This window comes from Colias philodice, chromosome 9 (assembly GCF_061535455.1).
Source record: "Colias philodice isolate Cphi_HAF_F1 chromosome 9, ilColPhil1 Martin Lab GWU primary, whole genome shotgun sequence".
Classification (NCBI taxonomy): domain Eukaryota; kingdom Metazoa; phylum Arthropoda; class Insecta; order Lepidoptera; family Pieridae; genus Colias; species Colias philodice.
The window spans coordinates 1,296,568-1,319,560 of record NC_143094.1 but is presented as its reverse complement, the minus strand read 5'-3'; the positions used below and the strand labels follow the sequence as shown (position 1 = coordinate 1,319,560).

The 22,993-nt window shown below is 33.5% G+C and overlaps 2 protein-coding genes and 2 non-coding genes across 4 annotated transcripts; 2 read left to right on the top strand and 2 right to left on the bottom strand.

The window, feature by feature from the left end:
• Window positions 1-188: 188 nt before the first annotated feature.
• LOC149485579 (2-oxoglutarate dehydrogenase complex component E1-like) lies at window positions 189-17,278 on the top strand. Its single transcript, XM_089698562.1, has 24 exons — window positions 189-276; window positions 930-1,085; window positions 1,670-1,810; window positions 2,270-2,386; window positions 5,137-5,271; window positions 5,664-5,748; window positions 6,023-6,111; window positions 6,461-6,602; window positions 6,946-7,024; window positions 7,453-7,629; window positions 9,548-9,696; window positions 9,921-10,006; window positions 10,095-10,274; window positions 12,499-12,679; window positions 13,097-13,315; window positions 13,726-13,919; window positions 14,037-14,165; window positions 14,248-14,369; window positions 14,641-14,753; window positions 15,024-15,211; window positions 15,469-15,565; window positions 15,833-16,025; window positions 16,306-16,602; window positions 17,179-17,278. Exons 1-24 carry the CDS (start codon window positions 205-207, stop codon window positions 17,276-17,278), a joined length of 3,441 nt encoding a protein of 1,146 aa, XP_089554688.1. The 5' UTR covers window positions 189-204.
• On the bottom strand, window positions 10,390-10,465 carry TRNAS-GGA (transfer RNA serine (anticodon GGA)). The gene has a single exon. It is a non-coding gene; the product is annotated as a tRNA-Ser (tRNA).
• TRNAS-GGA (transfer RNA serine (anticodon GGA)) lies at window positions 11,002-11,077 on the top strand. Its single transcript has one exon. It is a non-coding gene; the product is annotated as a tRNA-Ser (tRNA).
• Window positions 17,279-18,496: 1,218 nt separating the features above from the next.
• On the bottom strand, window positions 18,497-21,674 carry LOC149485578 (sugar transporter SWEET1-like). Its single transcript, XM_089698697.1, has 4 exons — window positions 21,466-21,674; window positions 20,612-20,891; window positions 18,971-19,090; window positions 18,497-18,670 (listed from the first exon to the last, which is right to left on the bottom strand). The coding sequence occupies exons 1-4, from the start codon at window positions 21,633-21,635 to the stop codon at window positions 18,560-18,562; spliced, it is 681 nt and encodes a 226-aa protein (XP_089554823.1). The 5' UTR covers window positions 21,636-21,674; the 3' UTR covers window positions 18,497-18,559.
• Window positions 21,675-22,993: the final 1,319 nt, after the last annotated feature.

The window sequence follows — 22,993 nt, the reverse complement described above, 5'->3', positions numbered from 1 at the left end:
ATTACATTTTAAGTAGGTTAGGTGGGTACACAAACTTTCATGTTAGTAAATTATTTGAAAATCTGTTTATGTTTAGTATAGTTTATTCTACGGAACCCTAAACTAGTAGTAACTAGCAGACAATACTTATCTATTTACTATTATTATTTATATTTTTGCGTTTCGAAATTATTGAGTTGGCAAATTGCGGCCGAGGGAATCGAGATGGCAAAAAATACATTTCGTTCCTTTTTATTAGCTTGTGTTTTACTAATAGCAATTTATGATGTTATTAATGTAAGTAATCTGTAATATATATTTTAACTAGCTTTCCGCCCGCGGCTTCGCCCGCTTTATCTAAATCCTAATAAATTATATACTAAAACCTTCTTAGAGAACCACTCTATCTATTAAAACAAACCGCATCAAAATCTGTTGCGTAGTTTTAAAGATTTAAGCATACATAGGGACAGAGAAAGCGACTTTGTTTTATACTATGTAGTATGTAGTGATGTGTAAGATACTAGCGGTCCGCCGCGGCTTCGCCCGTGGTACATGTTTACGTTTTCTCTCCATAAGAACCATCCTCGTACTTCACGGAATATTATAAAAAAAGAATTAACGGAATCGGTTAAGCCGTTCTCGAGTTTTGTGCTTACCCATACATTTGGGAATTCATTTTTATTATACTTATGTCTATGTAGATAATATTATGGGAACTGATAAATAATTATTTTTAAAGATCTTCAAATCTCTATAGATAATATTCAGGCTGAATGTGTGACAGTGGGGTTTTAGTCGGTAAGAATCCGACATAACCCACGGGTCTTTCCCCGGAGGACGTGGGCATGCAAGATTTCCCCACTTTAAAAAAAATGCTGAATGTGTGAAGTTACAACGAGGAGTTTTAAATAAAATATATGGTTTCTTTTACATAATTTTAATTCCAGGGATATGAAATGATTATACAAAAAGCGGAAATAATTAAATATGATGAAAAATACGTAAAGAACCCGACATTGCAAGTGATGCAATACTCTAGGAGACGCAAACCTGTGTTGAATATTGGTGCTATTACAATGCATTTATGGGATAATAATGTTACGGTGGGTAAACAATAACCATATCTATTTATATAAATCAGCTATCATTCCGTGGCTTTGCCTGGGTAAAACTTGAAAAACAAATGATATATTTAAACTGTTTTCGAGAACCATACTAATCAATGGTGAAAACAGAATGAAGATCGGTGAAGAGGGTCATTAAGTTTGAGGTCTCCGCTTGGATTAGGAAAATAACTCTTAAAAAAATTTTAACCTTTATTTTTGGGTTCAAATGTTAAGTTGGTTAAAGCCAAGTTAAAGCATTCTTTCCCTCGATGACTGAATATGTATCTTATGAACAAAAATGAATTGTAAATTGACATTAACAAAATATATATTAGCACAAGTGGTCCGCCCCGGCTTCGCCCGTGGTACCTACATGTTTAAACTATCCTATCTCTCAAGTTGGATCGAACTGCACATGGTATGCGAATTTTATTATAATCGGTTAAGTGGTTTAGGAGTCCATTGAGGACAAACATTGTGACACGAGATTTATCTATCGATATCGATATCGATCGATACATATATTACATGGTATTTTACTAAAATATAAGAACAAAAAAATAATTTCTTTTGAATTACAGATTGATATGATTTACGAAGAATTCATAAAAAACGAGTACAAGCCGTCGTTTGTTGGTCTTCGTTTCAAATTATGCGATTTCATAGAGTCACCGTATTTTAATATAAAGAAAACGTATGGATACGTGTGCCCACTGCAACCTGTAAGATTTATAACATTTTCATTATATTGGTCGACCAAAAAATAACTTGTATAAATATGTAAAATATATGTATGTATTTTAATAGGTGTAGCTTTCACCCTATGTTTGTATAAAACCGACTCCTTTAGACTCGCTTTTAACTTGACCACACAACTTTTTAAAGTTCAAGCACGTTCAAGCGTTTTTTTGTTTGTTTTTGAAGTGAAAACTTCTTTAGCGACGTTGAGCACTTTTTCTGTAATGGGTATAAAATCTTAAACTCGCATCAGGACACGTGACCTGATCGAAAAAGCGTAAGACGGATACCATTCCAAAATATCAAACATGCTCAACGTTAATAATCAAGTTTTCACTTCTGCCGGCACTCCCGGAGTGCAACCCGTCTTTTTTGTACTGTAGGTATTAATTATTTAGCCCCTTCAGAGTAAAATTCCTATTAGGTAATCTTTTATTTTACAGGGAGAAGTGCGATTAACAAATATGACGGTGAACTCGGAACATTTTCCCAATCTATTCCCCTATGTTAAAGGACGAGTGATTGTTTCTTTCAACGTGAAAGCTGTTAATGTGACCATGGTCACCTCACATTTCTACGTTATTTTTAAGGAGAAATAAAAATATATTTTGTAGTTTAAAATGTTTTATTAAAAACCCAAGATATGATTATCCAAAATACATACAATACAACACTATAATAATATTATGTGACTAGCTAGTCTCTATGGCCTATGCATTTTTTCAAATGTTATTGCGGCAAAACGCGCTTATAGACAGGAAATTAAAAACATAATAATATCACAATATATTCTTGATCAAGTTTTATTCATCTTGTTTGTTAAAAGGGTTTATATCAACTAATAAATCATCGCTCTATTAAACAATCAATCCATACTATAATATTATAAATTCGAAAGTAACTCTGTCTGTCTGTCTGTTACTCAATCACGCCTGAACTACTGAACCAATTTGCATAAAATTTGGTATAGAGATATTTTGATACCCGAGAAAGGACATAGGCTACTTTTTACCCCGGGACATAGGATCCCGTAAATCCCACGGGAACGGAAACTATGCGGGTTTTTCTTTGAGTGTGCGGGCGAAGCCGCGGGTGTAAAGCTAGTACGTAATAATTGAACAAACTATTCTAAAATTAAAATAGTGAGTTGATTTTCAATTATGGCAACACCTATTATTATCATCAAAGTTTAATTTCAATAACGTAGGTATTAGATAAATAAAAATAAAAAAAACGATGTCGAATATTTTTCAATGCGTTGTTCAGTTTACAAAAAATGAATCTGTGTATTTTTATAATGAATATTGCTTTATTAATTTCGGATTAACTGGCGACATTTATAATAATGGGTAACGCGGGAAATTTTCATTCCTTTTTTTTCTTCTTGCTGGCGGGAATGCCGCATGGCGCCAATTTTGAATAATTAGAAAATTGAGGGTCAGAAGGTAACTCAAATTCTGGTTAAATTCTTTGCTTTTGAATATGAAAAAATACTTGCGTAAAATCAAACACAATAAGATATTTCGATAATTAATATTAATTTAAATAATTGTAAGTAACTATTGTTGTATTTAAATTACCCAAGCTTGTCTCTTAGATAGGTACATATTCAGAAAATATTTCTTTCTAAATTTTTACGTAATAATAATAGCTCAATGCGCTTAGGTTACATTATGGAAATATTTTCCTCGTGGAATTTACTATTTACACATAACGTCGTCAGTTAATAAAGTTAACAGTTTTGTATTTTGTGTAAACAGAGAACACTAGTTTCTCATTACTTTGAATAGGTAATAGTCCTGTTTTATTCAATCTATGTTCCTATAGTTATATGTATTAAATAGATATAGTTAACCACCCGTCAATTTTATAAAATACTTCCGCAATATAACAATCAAAAATTATATTATATTAGCTTTCCGCCCGCGGCTTTGCCCGCGTTTTCAAAGAAAACCCATTTTCCGTAGGATTTCCGGGATAAAACCTATCCTATGTCCTTTCTCGGGTATCAAAATATATCTATACCAAATTTCATGCAAATTGGTTCAATAGTTCAGGCGTGATTGAGTAACAGACAGACAGACAGAGTTACTTTCGCATTTATAATATTAGTATGGATTATAGTGGCGGTTATTTTTACGTAATCGTTTTATATTAAAATAGATCATAATAACTTTAAATTCTTGAATCATTTATTTCGTGTAAGGTGGTACACACATTTCGCATTTCGCATTTGCGAAAGACATTTAATTAAATAATATTCAACTATAACAATATATCAACATTTCATCAAAATCGCTTTAGCAGTTAGCTATGCAAATACTATGCAAGTGTAACATGGACTGACAAACAACTCTTTAGCAAATTTTTGTTGCAAGAGATGAGATGTTGTTTGATGTTGATTTGTTCTTTTTGAGTAAGATTATACCGCCATCCTGTTACAAATGACCCGAAACACTGACACAAAATTTCGGGTCATTTGTAACAGGATGGCGGTTCTACAGGGGTCTTAGTACCTACGCAATGACAAAAAGAAAAATGATGGTCAGAACGCTGATACCCTGTAATATTTTATATTAGAGAATCTTAACATAAAATATTAAAGTATCTTCACCGTGTGTGACGCGCTTAAATAGTATAAATTTTTAATTTTAACAAGAATTCAAATTCAATAAAGCCTTCTCTGGTAACTTCTTTCATATAAAATACTTAAAAATAATCGGCATCACAAAATCAGTTGTCATTTTTGAGTCTTCATTATTATTAATCAATATTTGACTATTTTTTCATTTAGAAATATTTCCTTTTCTTTTTAGTAATGTTAAAATATTAATTTTTATTTTGTATAAAATGTTGTTTCGAGTACACCAATTTGTGAATACTTCTCGGTTAATATTAAGGACAAATCATATTGCGGTATATTTATTATTTTATATTTTACTAGCTGCGCCCGCGGTTTTACCCGCGTGGCTCCATTCCTGTTGGTCTTAGCCTGATGTACTATAGCGTATGCCGTATAACCTTCCTCTATAAATGGTCTATCTAACACCGAAAGAATTTTTCAAATCGGGCCAGTAGTTCCCGACATTAGCGCGTTCAAACAAACAAACTCTTCAGCTTTATAATATTAGTATAGATTAGTAAAGATAATATTTATTCTTGTAACAATGTTTCTGCAATTTTAAATTCTTTAGTCCAATGATTTACTTAAAATCCTACTTTAGTGCTTTGTTTGTAACAAAACACCCTAAATTCTATAAATTAATAGCATATCTGAATGATATTTTATTAGATATAAATTCTATATCAGAGTTGTAGACGAATCAATGAACCAACAAGTTACTCTTCGTATTCGAAGTCGGAGACTTTTCTAAGTGGGACAAATGCTAACTTTCTGGAAGCTCAATACTTGGAATGGTCGAAATCCAAGGGATCTGTGGATTCGGTAAGGCAATTTTCACCTCAAGTCATTTAGCTGCTAAGTAGTGCTTTTCCTTTAATAGAAGAGAAACATCCATTGTAGAAAATCGTTTTATCAAGGTTGTAGACGTAGGCTTGATGAAGAAATTAATCCAGAGTTATAGAAACAAAGAAAATTTTAAGAATGACATATGGAATTTTCTACTAACTATTATCTAACTACTAGGTACCGATTTAGTGGGTAGATAACTAAACAATGAATTTATAATCAGTGATAAAGAAGAGCTATTTTGCCTTTTGAAAAAAAATCAGATCTTTAGGTAGATAGCGAGATACAGCTAAAATGTTGCTAAAAAATATACCAATCATGTTACTGATTATATTAAACATAAATAAATTTTCGTCATAATTTTTCAGTCGTGGGACGGCCTCTATGAAAGCATAAATAGTCCTAAATTACAGATAGACGAGTTTCAGGATGATTTCAGTCCCAAATCTACCAGTTAGTATGATTTTGAATTACAATGCTTCAAAATCTAGATATTGCACTAACACAGCTATAAGTACTAACGAAATTTTTAAAACAAATGGTTTTCGAAAACAAAACTTCATGGGAAGAAAAGTTTCGGAAGTATTTTTTGACGAATTGTATAGCAAAGATAAACACCAACATTAAGCTCAAAGTCGACATTCATCTCTTATTCACAGCAAATAATATTTCACATGTCCATTAATAAGGAATAGAAAACTTGAAAATAATGTTTCTCTCACTTCAGAACCGAAACCATCGAAAGAAACAGATAAAGCTATAAGACATAACATTAAACTGCACTTGGCTGTCCAGAATTTAATAAGGAGTTATCAGGTAAGAACTGCGTTGTGATAATTGCAATGGTACAGAGATGTATTTTACCAAAAGCATGTCGAAACTGTAACGGAAAAAGCTTCAATTAACTTTAAAATAATTATATTTAAGATTGCCCAGATAATCATCATCTAGAAATTAAAGACTTTTTAAGGGATTCATTAATTATCTTATTAACTCGTATAACGACGTTTTAAATAATACTTTACAGCTAGCGGGGTCACGGGGAGACTGGCTCTCAATATAATGAATTAATCGCGTTTAAAAAGTCTTTGATTTATAAATGGTACTGGTAATGATGCTCGCGTAAAATAAAACACAAGAGACGAAGAAGCTGTTATTGCTACAGGCGCGTGGTCACCTCCTCTCAAAAACAGACCCGCTCGGGCTCACAATGGGCGCGCGTTGGGTGCTCAACATGCAAAGTGCACCGCTTGACCTCAAGGGAGTTAACTGCAAGATCATTGCGAGGGAACTAGGCACTATATTGGGTAATACTGTTGATATAACCGAAGGTTTTTCTTTATCCTTTAGTTTGGGTAGCCTGGAATAGACGACGAGTGATAGTATGATCACCTTTAGCACTGTATTAAATTATTTTGTGTACTTTAATTGCACTTTTAATTGATGTGGTTAAATAATTAATAAGTCTGTTGATATTTCACCAGATTTAGGTAAATTTTGTTTCTATTTCACACGGTACCTATTGGTAAATTCTGCTGTTAGTTCACAAGATTTGGGTAAAATTTGTTTCAGATGATTTAATTTTTTTGTAAAATTGTCGTTCTTAATAGATGCTCACTGAATGAAATATTGACATTAATCATTTTACAGGAGAGGAACACATGGATATGGAATTTGAATTACCTCCTCGGACATTTATCGGGGGCAAGGACGTTGCTTTAACTTTAAGGTGAATTTAGATTCTTAAGTTATTTTACAATATTATTAAACTGGCTTTCCGCCCGCGGTTTCGCCCGCGTTTTCAAAGAAAAACCCGCATAGTTTCCGTACCTGTGGGATTTCCGGAATAAAACCTATGTGTTACCCTCTATATGTGTACTAAATTTCATTGTAAACGATTCAGTAGTATTTGTGTGAAAGAGTAACAAACATACACATACCTACATATCCAATATCCATCCTCACAAACTTTCGCATTTATAATATTAGTAGGATAGGATAGGATAGGATAAATGGACACACAGACTTAAATTTTAGATTTAGTTTCAAAGAAAATTAAGTAAACCTTTATATGAAAATAGTAAATGGTCTCATTGAAACCATCACCACCATCACCATTATTGATGATGATTATGATGATGATAATAACCTCCCCAGGGAGATAATAAACCGCCTGGAACGAGTATATTGCTCATCGATAGGCGTTGAGTACATGCACCTCTACAGTCCAGACGCGTTACAGTTTATTAGAGAACGCATGGAGTTACCCGGTGCTTTGGATAAAACGATCGAAGAGAAACGGCTGATTATGAGAAGACTGACTAAGGCCGTTTTGTTAGTATCTTTATTCACGTACAGTCATACAAGTTATAAGGCGTGGATTGAAAAGTATAGAGTCGTGTATGATGTGTGATGTCGTGTGTGATGCTTGATGTCATGACGTGTGATATGTGATGTCATGTGTGATGTGTGATGTCGACTGTGAATGTGATTTCGTGTGTTAATTTCTAACAGTAAGTGAAGGAAAAAAAATGATATTAAAAGTGATGAATTTTATTTATATTAGATGGGTCAATCAATTTTTAAAGGTCCCGATCATAATTTTCTCGTATTTTTTTTTTTTTACTTAATTTTCAGCATTTTACTATTTCATTTAGAAGATAATTCTTCGTAGATTAAGATTATATAAGCAGCAGTGCAGTTGATTTAATACATTTGTGGATTTACCTTCACGAACCGATCTATTCACGGGAAATAATGTCCTTTGGACAACTTACACAATAGTACTTTTTTAAATGTTAAATTCCCTTAAGAATTAAAACAAATTCTTCTAATATTAAATAATAAATAATATTTTGATATTTGTTCTATTTACACCCAAAATACGAAATATTTTTATTAAAATTGAAACGAATGATGTCTTTTGAACAACCAAATAATGTTTCATATATAAAAAAGTTTCAGTAAAGCGGAAATAGTGATATTTTTTACAAAAAAACTATTAAGGCGAGGTTGTTACGTATCGCATTATTGATTTTACTTAATTAAAATGAACTGATTCTCGATATAACTGAATGAATGAAGTATAATGTGATTTTCATATGGGGACATCTTAGTTGTAGTAGTAGCGTCTTGATTTTTGAAATGTTAAAATTACAATTAAACTAGACATAAAATCGCGTAATAAAAATGTGTTCCCGAAACAGCCGAGTAATAAACAAAACATGAACTATTTAACTGTTAAAGTATAAGTTTTATATAATTATTGTCCTAGGTACAACCAAATTGTCCATGGTACAACCACTTTGGTTGGCCCAGTGACTGGTTGTCCGCGGGACATTTTTAACGTTTTGAGCCGCCAAGCAAATACTATTGTTATTTTATATATTAATCTCAGCTCACACTAAATTATAGACGAAAGCGCATCTCGTGTAGTATAATTGATAACAATGCATCAAGTACTTATGCTTTAATCACAGTTGTCTGACGGACTGACAATAAAGCCACCCCACACTCACCAACATCGCTCGGACGACTGTTGCCGTGATTTTATACAAATCAAAATGGCGTTTGAGCCCGACAGTTAATTGTTGTGTTTAGCTTGTTGTTTAGGAATCTACCGCGCCATTTGTGTTTTGTTTCCATAACTAAATTACGGTTGTCTGTGAGACCTGTGCCATGTAGATGATTTATGGGGACAAAAGTAAAATGCCTGAAAAACGTATTATATCCAATAAAAAAAAAAAAATTGTATGTTTTTATGTCAATAATCATGAACTGAATCAAGAAGTCTATTTGGTATTTATGGTCGTGATAGTATGTGTTCGTGATGCGAAGTTTGTTTATGCATAGTAGCTTGGGGACAAATGTGATAGTACTGGAAAATTGCATTTAGTCTCTGGACAACCATGAAACTACGCACAAATTAATAAAGCAAGTAAAATATTGTTCACAATAATGTTAGAAAATATTAAGAGGAATATAATTAAAACCAATTTAACTCTTTCTGATTTCATGTTTATTAATTATCGTTCAGGGACATGATGCGTGTACCGTCGGACCATTAAAAGTTGATCGACCCAGATACTAGCGGTCCGCCCCGGCTTCGCCCGTGGTACATATTTACGTTTTCTCTACATAAAAACCATCCTCGTACTTCAAGGAATATAATAAAAAAAGAATTATCAAAATCGGTCCACCCGTTTTTATATATTTAAGATTTTGTTCAATTCCAAGTAACATTTTTTACCAGCTTAGAGAAATACTTCGCAACAAAGTGGCCAGCGGAAAAGCGGTTTGGTCTAGAAGGTGGCGAGAGCATGATCGTGATGCTTGAGGAAATTGTTGACACAAGCACTGAGCTTGGTGTAGAATCTATTGTTATGGCTATGCAGCACAGAGGTATTATAATAATTACCAATTGTGTAGGTGATGGTAGCTCAATAGTTGATTAAAACTTCAAAATTAAAATCCAGATTGTATATAGAGAACCTAAAAGTTAAAATACATTGAAATAAGCTGACATTTAAAAAGCTTGAGAGAGCTATGTTAGACGTGTTTACGCACTTTATTATAACAGTAGCTAGAAATAACAGGCATTATACATCTGCGGATTTTTGTTTCAGGTCGTCTGAATATGTTAGTAAATGTATGTCGCAAACAATTGACGGACATTTTTGCGCAATTCAAACCAATGGAACCTAAAGAACCTGTGCGTATCAAATCAATCATTTACAAACAATTACTTCCAAATAATTGTTTTTAACCAAATTAAGAATTGATTTATACAAATGGTTTAGGGTTCTGGAGACATTAAATACCATTTGGGGACATACATACATCGCTTTATTCGAAAAACCAATAAATATATTAAGGTGTCTATGAGTTGCAACCCTTCTCACTTGGAGGTCGTGTCTCCTGTGGTGATTGGGAAGACGAAGGCTGAACAGTTTTTTAAGGGCGATAATAATGGTGATAAAGTAAGTATTGATTCAATTAAAAATTTAACACATAAATATGTAGAATTTATATTTTTGGTTTTATGGCATTCAAATGCTTTATAAATATAAATTTATAAAGAATAGAAAAAATTCGATCACGAGGCGGGACTCGAACCCGCATCCTTCGCGCCATTCCGGGGCGGATGCCTTACCAACTCAGCCACTCGTGACCCGCCAGAGCAATCGAATTTATTCTATTCTTTAAGTTTTATGTGTCTGAAGGGACACACCGCGCGCCATCTATTGAGATGATTAACAACCATTTCAACCAATATGAAGCACTTTTCAGTGAATACAATATTGTAACGATGGAACACGACCTTTTTTGTTGAATTTATATTTTTGGTTTTATGGCATTCAAATGCTTACCGGGGCGGATGCCTTACCAACTCAGCCACTCGTAAGTAAGGCATCCGCCCCGGAATGGCGCGAAGGATGCGGGTTCGAGTCCCGCCTCGTGATCGAATTTTTTCTATTCTTTATAAATTTATATTTATAAAGCATTTGAATGCCATAAAACCAAAAATATAAATTCAACAAAAAAGGTCGTGTTCCATCGTTACAATATTGTATTCACTGAAAAGTGCTTCATATTGGTTGAAATGGTTGTTAATCATCTCAATAGATGGCGCGCGGTGTGTCCCTTCAGACCACCTTCAGACACATAAAACTGAAAGAATAGAATAAATTCGATTGCTCTGGCGGGTCACGAGTGGCTGAGTTGGTAAGGCATCCGCCCCGGAATGGCGCGAAGGATGCGGGTTCGAGTCCCGCCTCGTGATCGAATTTTTTCTATTCTTTATAAATTTATACATAAATATGTAATTCGAATTATATTAATTTTGATAGTAACTATGCCACTTTTTATAGATCTTATAGGTTTGCATAATTATTTCTTCCTAGCGATCTTAAAACAGTAAAACAGTGTATTTTCTGGAAAATTTCTCGATTTTGACTATGCTATAATTTGACTATACCCGGCGCGGCGAATGATGATCCCTATGACAGTTCGTCTTAGTGATTGCTCGTATGATGGGTCGTGTCGATACAGTGCCACAAACTTATCTGACCCGGTGGCAAAAACTGGAACTACGTGCCGCCATTTTGAAATGTCACATTTTCACAGACTTTTCATACGGAATATTTTGTTTATATAAAAGAAAGCGACATCAGTGACACTGTCACCGGGTCAGATAAGTTTGTGGCACTATACTTTACTATTTTATAGGCAAAGGCGTGGTTTGCATTCATCCACGTCGGTAAACATGTTTTTATAAATATTATAAAATGAATTTTTAACTAAAATTTTTAACGTCTTTTATGTTGTTGTTGTATTAATTTAAGTTTTTTTGCATAGATTTAGTAGGTCAAAGTAAAACGAAAGTTTTCCAAAACATAAAAATGCGCCTTATAATTTTCACGTAATTTTTAACCCGTTTAACACAGTGTATATTATTTTATCGTGAAAATGGAAGCCCCCATTTAATTTGTCTAAAAAACTTATATTATCATAGGTAAGTAAATTAACGCAAACGGTAATTAATTAATTAATTATGCTGCGAACTTCTTTTCCATTCAATAGTGAATGAACTAAAGCTTAAGCATAGAAAAAATGTGATCTCGTTTCCATTATCGAAATTTGTTTATCAATACTTTCCGCACTAGTCGATAAATGCCAACGATGGAAATTTTGTAGGACGTAAACGTAAAGTCAGATTGATATAATTTCTCGTAAATGTTAAGAATTGTCATAATTCCTACAGAATATCATTGTTATGACATAAAGCTACGAAAAAATTAATAAATGCCATTTTTAGACGCTTCCAATACGTTTCTAATTTAATGGTGACGCCATTACAAGTTTGTCTCTTGAGAATAATTGTCAGTGTCATAGGGATCATCATTCGCCGCGCCGGGTATAGTAGCTACTTCAATATTACTTAGCAATATGACCACACCCATTATTTTACCCACTAGCATTGACCACATCATCATCATCGTTTCCTAATCGTTAGTGACGTCATTCATTAACTAATCAACTTCAATGACAAGCAAAAATTAAATTTTATAATCTAAATAAAATTTATGGAAAACGATAGAAAAATCATCCAGTCATCCAATTCCAATAGTTAGAAAAACTGGTTTTTAGAAAAATACAACTTATGAGTAATACGAACTGGGTTTTAGAAGATTCCATCTCCAGGTAATGGCCATAGTAATGCATGGTGACGCTGCCTTCTGTGGCCAAGGTGTGGTCTACGAGACCATGCATCTATCTGAACTGCCAGCCTTCACCACACATGGTTCAATACACATTGTGTGCAATAACCAGATTGGTTACACTACGGACCCGAGGTTCGCTAGGAGCTCGCCTTATTGCTCTGGTGTGTCTTATTGTATTGCTTTAGAATTTGTAGCGATTTGGTTATTTAAATTAATTTTATAGGCATATTTCAGAATATTTATATTAATAGATTAATATTTCAGAATAATATATATGTAATATTTCAGATAAACTTATATAATTTTATGCCATTAATCTTTAGTTCTCTTACTGGTGCATCAGAAAAGGTCCATATCTGTGTAATTTTTTCGTGACTGTACAAATCTTTAATCGTCAATAACATAGTATTCTTACAAATTTCATAGTCACATAGATAATCTGCCCTAATTTCCAATCAATTACGCACAAAATAAAAATAGTACCTAACCTCATATTTACATACCACCCAGTCAGGCATAGCTTAATGCTGGTCACTTACTTTCCACTTACTAACACGCTACTCATAATGCCATACTAGACGTAGCCAAATGCGTGAACGCACCGGTCCTCCACGTGAACGGCGACGACCCAGAAGCCGTAGCCCACGTGGCGCGGCTCGCGATCGAGTACCGCTGCCGCTTCAAGCGTGACGTGGTGCTCGACCTCGTGTGCTACCGCCGCTTCGGGCACAGCGAGGAAGACGAGCCCATGTTCACGCAGCCCTTCATGTACAAGAAGATCCGCTCCATGCGCACGAGTGAGCTCTGCCACATAAAAACGCTATGGTGACATCGCTGGGCTGTAGCCAAGCAAAACATAATATGCACGCACGTATGCGCGGATAGGCATATTCTCCAATTCGAACATATCCTTTAACTGGCGATGTCGCCATGGCGACTTCGGACTTAGTTAGGAATAACATGACTGAATGCTTTAATACAGTTATCAATGTTCTATTTCTTTTGTCATTTTCTATCTTTATATACATAAAAAGAAGACATACGTCTTCCTTCATTTTCTTCTTTCTGTATTTCTACAATAAAGTTAAATTTCTTTAAAATCGTCTATATAGATGAAAATTTAATCCCCATATAAAAGTATGTAATCTTTTAAAGTAAAATGCAGGCAGGGTTGTTAAATACATTAAGGAATATGTTCGTTTTACAGTTGATCAAATATACGGAGATAAGTTGAAAGCAGAAGGTGTGGTCAATGACGCAGATATTAAGGGTTGGGAGAAGGAATATATGGACACTTTGAACAAGCACTTTGAACTTGCTAAAAAGGTCACCAAGTTGAGCATCATGGACTGGATTGATACACCCTGGACTGGGTTCTTTGAAGCTAGAGACCCGAAGAAGGTATGAAAACGTATATTCCTGGAATTAAACTTCATAACAGTTACTAAATTGGAATGTTTTGAGGGCTTACGGTGACTATATTTTCAATGGTTCATTTATATCATTAAGTACTTTTAGATTGAAGACACTGGCATATCTGAAACAACAATATCGACGATATCGAAACACTTCTGCAAACCGCCTGAGCCGTGGGCATTTGAAGTACACAAAGGAATAAACAGAATATTGCAGAACAGGGAAAAAATGGTAGTAAACAAGAACCAAATAATTCTGTTGCCTGTGAAATTCCAATAAAATCAAATTGCTTTAATATTTTTTTGTATCTAAGGTAAAAGAAGGTATAGCCGATTGGGCCATGGGAGAAGCTTTGGCTTATGGTGCGTTATTGAGGGACAAAATACACATCAGATTTACAGGCGAAGACGTTGAGAGAGGAACTATGGCTCATAGGTTTTCTCCTTCTTCCTTTTTTTTCTCAGAATACTTTAGGTTTTAGCGAATATATTTTTTACTTGTTTAGATAAGCATTATCTATTTAATACAGAATATGTCATCAGACAAATTTAACATGTTCAATAACCTACAACATCTCATAAAGAAGACATTATCAATTCCGAGAACCATTTCACCAAGCGGTCATTAAAAAACACCAATAACTGTTACAAACTTTATTCCAAATTTTTATCCTACTATCATTATCAGAAACCACACACCATTCCAGGCACCACGTATACCATCACCAGGGTGTAGATGGTGCTACACATCGTGTTCTCGATACACTGTATCCGGACCAGTCGCACTATAGTTTGCATAATAGCTCGTTATCGGAGTTTGGTTAGTTGTGGTAAAACTTTTTGGTTGGACAAATACTGGTCCAGACTATTGTTTTTTACGTTGGTTTAATGCTCTAAGTTTTTTACTAATATAATTTCATGGCAAATTTCAGTCAGTAAGATATTTGATATATAGATTCAATCTATAAAATTTTGCTGAAAGAACTATAGTCTATAAATTACATAATTTTAGGGTGTTTTTGTTATAAAACTTCACAGGCCAATTGTTTAAAGTCAGCAAATATCTACACATATCTTCTCAAACTTTCAGGTATCCTAGGTTTTGAAGTAGGATATTCCTACTCGAGTCCTCACCTACTGACCATCTGGGAAGCCCAGTATGGAGATTTTGCAGACACAGCGCAACCAGTGTTTGATACGTTTATAGTGAATGGGGAGAGCAAGTGGGTTTGTCAGTCGGGACTAGTGGTGCAATTACCACATGGGATTGATGGTGCTGTGAGTTTAAAATTGGTCCTTTGTATAGAAGAAAGAAAAATAATAGTGGCATTAGTGCTGGCTGTGTTACGTAGTTAACGGTGGATAAAAAGGAATATAGTTGAGTGGCGAAATGGCCATGTTGAGTATAAAATGAATACTGGAAATTGTTGGGGATAAAATCAGAAAGTTTAATACAAAATGACAATTTTCGGGTATATATTAGGTCTTAGTTAATTAAGTATCTACTTATATTCTATTTTCATTATAATTCTTAGGGTCCAGAACATTCATCCGGGCGAGTAGAACGCTATCTACAACAGGCCGATGACGATGAGGACAATATTCCAGATCTTGATGATAAAGAAATGGCCTGTTAGTTTCTTTCTACACCTGAATAAATAAAACTTTCTACTACTCTTTGAAAAATGTTGTTTTTGAACAAATTATAGAAATTCTTCTTTTCCTTTTTCAGATATAAAGCTATCCGGTTATATTTTTTGCTTAAATTAAATAATACTGACACTTGACTATTTGTACATTTTTTAAATATAAAAAAAAACCTCATTACCGGTTAACTTTAATAAAGCGCTACCTATATTCAAGCAGTTACCAAATAAAGTTTCATACTTATTTCGCCAGTGAAACAACTAAGAGCAGCGAACTGGATAGTGGCGAATGTGACGTCACCAGCGAACTATTTCCACCTTATTCGGCGGCAGATCGCGTTGCCGTTCCGCAAGCCTATTATATTGATGACACCAAAAGTAGGGCTTAAACACCCTTTCTACAGATCTCCGTTTAAAGATTTCTTACCTGGCACCACGTTTCAGAGGTTTGATTCTGTCAAAAATCATCGTCGTCGCTTTTGATTGTAATGATGATGATGCTGGTACTAATAATAGTACCAGCATCATCATCATTACAATCAAAATCATTAAAATCAAGCGTGACGTCACACGCTTTTTACTTCCATATTATATTGTTTGTAGATATCATTAATCGTCAAAGTTTTACTCTCCTTGCCAATTTCAACACAAAATTTCTTTAGCCATTTGGCGCAGTAGATAACAGCAATTCTATATTACTTTTAATACAGTTTCGTTAATTTCCAGGGTAATAAGCGACACCGGACCAGCCAGTAAGAACCCGAAAAATGTACAAAAGCTCATTTTCTGTTCGGGAAAAGTGGCCATAATAATAACGGACTTACTAAAAGAGAAGAAGTTAGAAGAGAAGATAGCTGTGTGTCGTATAGAGCAATTGTACCCTTTTCCTTATGATTTGGTGTTGAAAGAATTCTGCAAGTACGATAAAGCCAAGGTTTTCTTCTGCCAGGAGGAGCATAAGAACCAGGGGCCGTGGCTGTTTGCTAAAGTGCGTTTGGAGAACTTGTTTGGGAAGAAGATTGGGTTAGTGTTGTATTTCAGTTGATATGTTTTAAGAATATTTTTGATACATACCGAAGGTGTGTCATTCGTATTTAGTGTGACTGACATAAGGTATGTCGAAGTTAAAATGGTAGAATATAACGTCAATTTAAAGTGTAAAGGTGGACTTTTGGATTGAATGAATTTTTAGGATTTAAGATTAGCTCTTCCACTTAAATTTCCACATTCCTCCAGTGAAAGATAGAAAGAAAGGAAATACATCTATTTTAATGTCTTGTGTGTGTATTGTCATGTCCAGTGCTTTATGACCCGTATTACAACAATTTCCTACCAGTGCATATCTCGTGAAAATCGTACCAACATTTTCGGAACACGAATAACAGTCTCAGTTTAATTAACATAGTAGTATTTTTAGAAATTAAAGACTTTTTAACGGATTTTAAACGCGATTTATTCATTCTATTATTTTCCCGACGTTTCGAACACTTTACAGCGAGCGTGGTCACGGGGAGACTACCGTCTACCTAACTCGTACTACCTAACATCAGAAAATACTATAGTAGTATTTTTTCTATTCCATCAATATCTTTATTGCAGTTGTATTTCTCGACCATCGAGTCCCGCTTCAGCGACTGGCATCAAGTGGATGCACGCCAAGGAACTGACGGACCTCAAGAACAAAATTATAGAATTGTAAATTGTGTTGGTGCACGTTGTTGTTTATTAAACGATTACCTTTTTATTTCTTGATTTTTATTTACCACTCAAAACCCTTAAAATATTTGTGTTAATAATTTGGTAAATCTAAAAAAAATAGCTTCAAACGAAGTTTTTGGACAATAAGATTGGTTTCCATTACTATATAAATAGGTAATTATTATTATTAAGCCAATAGGTGCAAATTATCTCTTATACTTATATTAAACAAGACATTGTTATATAAAAAGCATTTAAGTTATTTTGCTGTTGGTATAAAATTTAACCTCATTACGCAATCGGTCACTAAGTATTTATTTAAATGTATTTTGGTAGTCATAATGACTGTGTGAATATTATACTAAGTAAAATACGTAGCTTGATAAATCAGTGATACGGATAAGATGATAGCTATATCAAAATACCAAGAATGAGTAATGGAATCTTTTTATTTATCTTAAAAATGTCTACACAAAAATTTACCTTTTCCTATGCATATTAAGATGCGGTTCTGTGCGGACTACAGATAGAGTTACTCCATAAGTGCGGACATTTAAATGGTATCTATAAATTTTAATTGACAACAACAAACAAAATACAAAATAGTAATAAAAGACCTTTAGTTACAGAAAACAAACTTTACACAAATTTTATTCATGGCCCGCTTTTTAAGGACCAGGAATTAGTTTTACATTAATATTGATTTTCACCTCTGGTACACTGATTGATAATATAAAAATTGTCTAGCTGGTAACAGGTAGGATTTAGGAGATAATCACCTTCTTCTGGGATATTGCACAATTTTTGATAAGTAATATAATTTTTTATCAATTGCGCAATATTTTCTAACGTCTACATAAATTCATCATCACCATCAGCCCAAAAACGTTCAATTATTCTATTCATTCATTGTCAAGTTTTTAAATTTTAACCCTTTTGAGAGAGACAAATAAATGTTTGTTTTTGTGTGTGTTCCCACTGCTGGGACAGGGGCATCCTATGAGGGTACAGGCCTTGGCCAAGTGCGATTTGGCGGATGTCACATGTCGTTGAACATTTGAATCTTGACATGTCGGTTTCCTCTTGGTTTCCTCACGTTGATTTACTTCACCGTTTAGAATGTTATTCACATGCGCAGATAAATTAAAAAATCAATTTATTTTCTGCACGCTCGCCTTTAATAATAATTAAAAACAAATTGATGTATTAAATAATTTATTCTTAAACCTATTCAATAAATAATAATCTAATTTACACATAAAACTATTTTTACAAAATATTCTTAGTCTGCTTTTTTGTCTTTACTCTCGTTACTCTCTTCTTTTGTAGAAGGATATATAAAGAAGAATGAGAGTTGGAACGCGAACAACGAGCAGATAAGGAAGTTTTGTATCTGCAAAGAAAATAATATTTTATTTTTGATAAATAAAAAAAAACATGAATTAGGGATAGGGAAGCTAGTAGCTTATAAAACAATCGATGTAGCAAATACATCGATGAAGGATAATTAAGTTAGATCGATTTTTTATAGATAAAGTGAAGTTTAAAAAGTTTACATTAATAAAAAAGTTTATGAGCATTACTTTTAAAATAACAGTAAAAAAATAAAAACTATTTGTGGAAATATCGCGACATGATAATAACTACTTTAATACTAATTAATTATCACTATTTATTTATTAGGTAAACTTACAGCAAGCATCTGGTTATTTATAGCGATACCGTGGAGCAACCAGGAGAAGGTAACGACCGTGCCTGAGAGGATGATCGGGAACGGCATGCCTTCCGTGCACTTGTTCTTGATTACATCTTTCTGCGAAATAAATTAGGAAAAATATATTTTATGTTTACATCACATTATAATACCATCCAGGACTCAGGAGAGATGTTACGATCACGCTACGAATAGAAAGTTTTTTGCAAAAGTTTTTAAGAGTCAATTTATTGAATTTATTTTAGATGAAAAACAAAACTTTTTAATTGGCTATATGTACCGATATATTTAACCTTGTCGATTTAATTCATATGTTGTGTTTAATTACTTCGAAACATAAAAATATAGATAGAATTAAGTTTATAAGGACACAAAATATAAATGTCCTAATATGAAGTAGTTAGGTTAGCAACATAGCATAGGTATATGATGTATTATATTATATTAATAGGAATTAGTGTTTATATCAAAACAATCAGATGAATTAGCGAACGTTCAGAGATAATATGTGTTAATGATAAATGAAGTTAAAATGATAATACTATTTCTTGGAAAATCGACAACATTTGGCACGGTTATTCAGAATCAGAAATGTACCTTCAATATCTATATAATACCTAAAATCTGCGTAAGTATCTACATAAGTAGATATGTACCTACAATTTGACATAAGAAATGTTATTTCAATAATAATTACTCATCAGCCTATTCGGAACGTTTTCATTTTCAGTTTTCATATTAGGATATAAGTATTTATTACTAGCTGCTCCGCGCGGTTTCACCCCCGTGGCTCCACTCATGTTAGTCGTATTTTTCAAATCAGTTCCCGAGATTAGCGCGTTCAAACAAACAAATAAATAAACAAACAAACTCTTCAGCTTTATAATATTAGTATAGATGATGTACCCAATTCCCATGCGCTTTTCACGCAAACAGGAACTTGGGAAAGAGATGAGCGTAAAGAAATTGGTTTGTCTATGTCCTAGTCTTGTGCACAGAAGATTGCTCATCTTTTTGGCAGTAAACTTTTAATTGTAAATTACCTTTCTTATCCTAGAGAACGCGAATTTTGCATTTTATATGGAAACAATTTCTGAATTTATTATTTGTCTTCAAAAGATCGTGCATCGTTTAAAAATACAAATTGTGAAGAACAAAGTTAAAAAAATAGCAACTACAGTTTTGATCAACTTATGTAGGTATCTCTCTAGTCACAAAAACTTAGTTTTGTATCATCAGTCTACTATCACGTTTTTTTAATAGTTAATAGATTAGATAAATTTTGTCTATGAACGTAATATTTTATCTAATAGGGATTTCCGTCTATGTTAGTAGGCTGGTTAGTAGTTATGATAAAAAAATTACACAAAAATCTAATCTTGTTCTCATCTCACGCAGAAGACAGGCAATTTTCATAATATCTTTAATGCAGTATTATAAGCTTAAGAATCCTCAATTTATCTAAAGGTCTACAACCACTTTTTACTAGATAGGTAGCCGGTCTTTTCGCCCCAATGAAAATTTCATAACTGCAAATAAACACGCTAAATGAATCGCGCCAAAGTTCTAATGCAGTGTAAGAACTAAGATTACGTTCACTTTTACATAAACCATACTCACCAAACCATACAACGATTGTCCGATTATGAACATCATGAAAACCATCATGAATATGCCGAATCTGTGGCCCACAAGCTCAGGGTTCTCAAGCTGGCAATAAGTGATCACAGTAACACTTATAGCACAAGCTATACCAATTTTCTTCCACATCGGAGCCGGGTTCCTTTCATATTTCACGAATACAGAAAGGTATCCAATGTTTAACAGTAAGCCGAACAAATTCACTTGCACCATTGATGGGTCTTTGAGAATCAACCCATAGTTCAAGTGGAGAACTCCCCTGTAAACGGAAAATATGAGAAAATTAGGGACCAAACTCAACCAAACTATAGTTATCAAAAAAGTTCATACCGATACCAGCCCCCCTAGTCAAGTGGCTTTCTGTTAGCGTAGCGTTCAATAGAATAGACTACGAATGTATGAGATTGACGTAGGCTGTAGATAAACGTATCTACAGGTTACGTCAATCTCATACATTCGTAGTCTATTCTATTGAACGCTACGCTAACAGAAAGCCACTTGACTAGGGGGGCTGTTAGCCTATTTTACATTTTTTGACAGAACGTTAGACGAATTAGGATAAAAAATTTAAGGTAGATTTACTAATACATACAACATATTATGTCATTATTATATGTTTTTTTAATTCCCAAAAATGAATCATGCTTTTTAATATAAAAGTGGAGTTCGTTAATTTAAACAATGCCATGATTAGACTCCTATTGGCTGATTTCCTAACAATGAACTGTAAAAATAACAAGAGATCCCACATTCAAAATAATTTTGACTTCGAAGACGAAAATTTACAGAAGCCAAACTTTTATCTTCATAAATTGGTAGAAAAATGTACTCACATTACTAGTCCAATGAGGAACGCTATAACATCAGTTCCCTTAGTACTCTTCTTTTTGTAGATATCCCAGCACATAAATACACCAGAAAACATTTGCAGCATTGTCACGGTTTCTGCCATTTTAGCCACAATATGCTTGTAGGGTTGTAAAAGATTCGATAGGACTTCCATTTTGTGCGGGAAATTTGGCGAACCTGGACGAATTAAAAAAAAATTGACACTTTTTTTTTAATAAGTAACTAATTGTTTTTGCAAAACACGTATAGCCGTTTTTAACCTAGGGATTCGAATGAAATCAAATAGATATTGGTATCAAGATTATGTATTAAGTATGTGAATCGCCAATGATGACTCATTCTGCATAATCTTAGCCTCCGACACAAATTTTATCTTCTATCAAATGTATGTTGATAATATTATTATGTGAATCACATTACAGTTTACACAATATTAAACTGTAGGGTGTAGACATCGTGTTATTTTCATAGTGTTTCGCTTAGGCCTTTCGCTCTCCGTACCTATATTTAAAGGAAAAACCCATGGTTTTTGAACATTTTTTTTTTCTACGTTTTTAAGCTATTGCATAGCTTCTATCGCGGGGACCGAATCGACCGACCGATAAAACCTCACGCTCCCCACTCCGACGGGCACGGAGGTGTGGCTTGCCTACCTAGTCTTTTCTGATTACTATAAGCTACTATAGGTACCTACACACTCGATAATTTTCTGGCTAGACATTTTTTTTACCTATCTCATAATCTCACTAACTTAAGCCTCGGTAAGTCATATTCACATAGGTACGGTACCTACCAAAGAATACTTAAATACTCTAAAAAAGAGGGTACCTACTATATAAACTAATAAATTATTATTGAATCGTTTACCGATTATTTTTTGTGCCAATAATATAAGAATTTCCTTTTTCGTCTTGCACTACACATTTCAAGAATAATTTTTGTTTAATTGCATTAAAGACACTGTTAACTTCGTATAGTAGGTATATAACTAACATAATATCACTATATATCTACACATCCAGTTTTATTTTTATTCTCAATACAGTACTATCACAGTATTACAATATCGTACTATGTTACCTTAGTTCTGGCAATATAATCACTCCGTCCAAGGTCTATTACATCATCAAAGTGCTAAGTTATTTCTAAAAACTGATATCATAATTTTTTTGTAGTTAGTGGAATACCTATGCTCTATTTGACCCTTGTATCTTTCTTTTTAGGAAGAACAAATCCCCTAATAACTAAGTAATGTGAGTGAACAAAATGATTTTTTTAATTGATCCATATCTAGGTATTTTATTACTTACTTAAGTTAACTCTATGAATCCTCTTCAGACTTGAGAAATATCCAAATATAAAAAAGAGTGCATGCTAAATACAAAGAATAGGTACTTACGTGCAAAAAACAAAAGGCTAACTATAAACAGTGCACAAAAATATTAAGTATATTTTAGTATTGTGGATAGTATCGTAGGTATAAAGAAAAATTAGTGATGCCCAGTTTATGGC

Coding starts and splice junctions, on each gene's coding strand:
- LOC149485579 (XM_089698562.1), top strand. CDS start 205: ATGGCAAAAAATACATTTCGTTCCTTTTTATTAGCTTGTGTTTTACTA. Junction 12,680..13,096: donor GAGCTCGCCTTATTGCTCTG/GTGTGTCTTATT, acceptor ATGCCATACTAG/ACGTAGCCAAATGCGTGAAC. Junction 16,603..17,178: donor TTGTTTGGGAAGAAGATTGG/GTTAGTGTTGTA, acceptor TCTTTATTGCAG/TTGTATTTCTCGACCATCGA.
- LOC149485578 (XM_089698697.1), bottom strand. CDS start 21,635: ATGGAAGTCCTATCGAATCTTTTACAACCCTACAAGCATATTGTGGCT. Junction 20,892..21,465: donor TTCCTCATTGGACTAGTAAT/GTGAGTACATTT, acceptor TTCCGTTTACAG/GGGAGTTCTCCACTTGAACT. Junction 18,671..18,970: donor TAAATAACCAGATGCTTGCT/GTAAGTTTACCT, acceptor TTTTCTTTGCAG/ATACAAAACTTCCTTATCTG.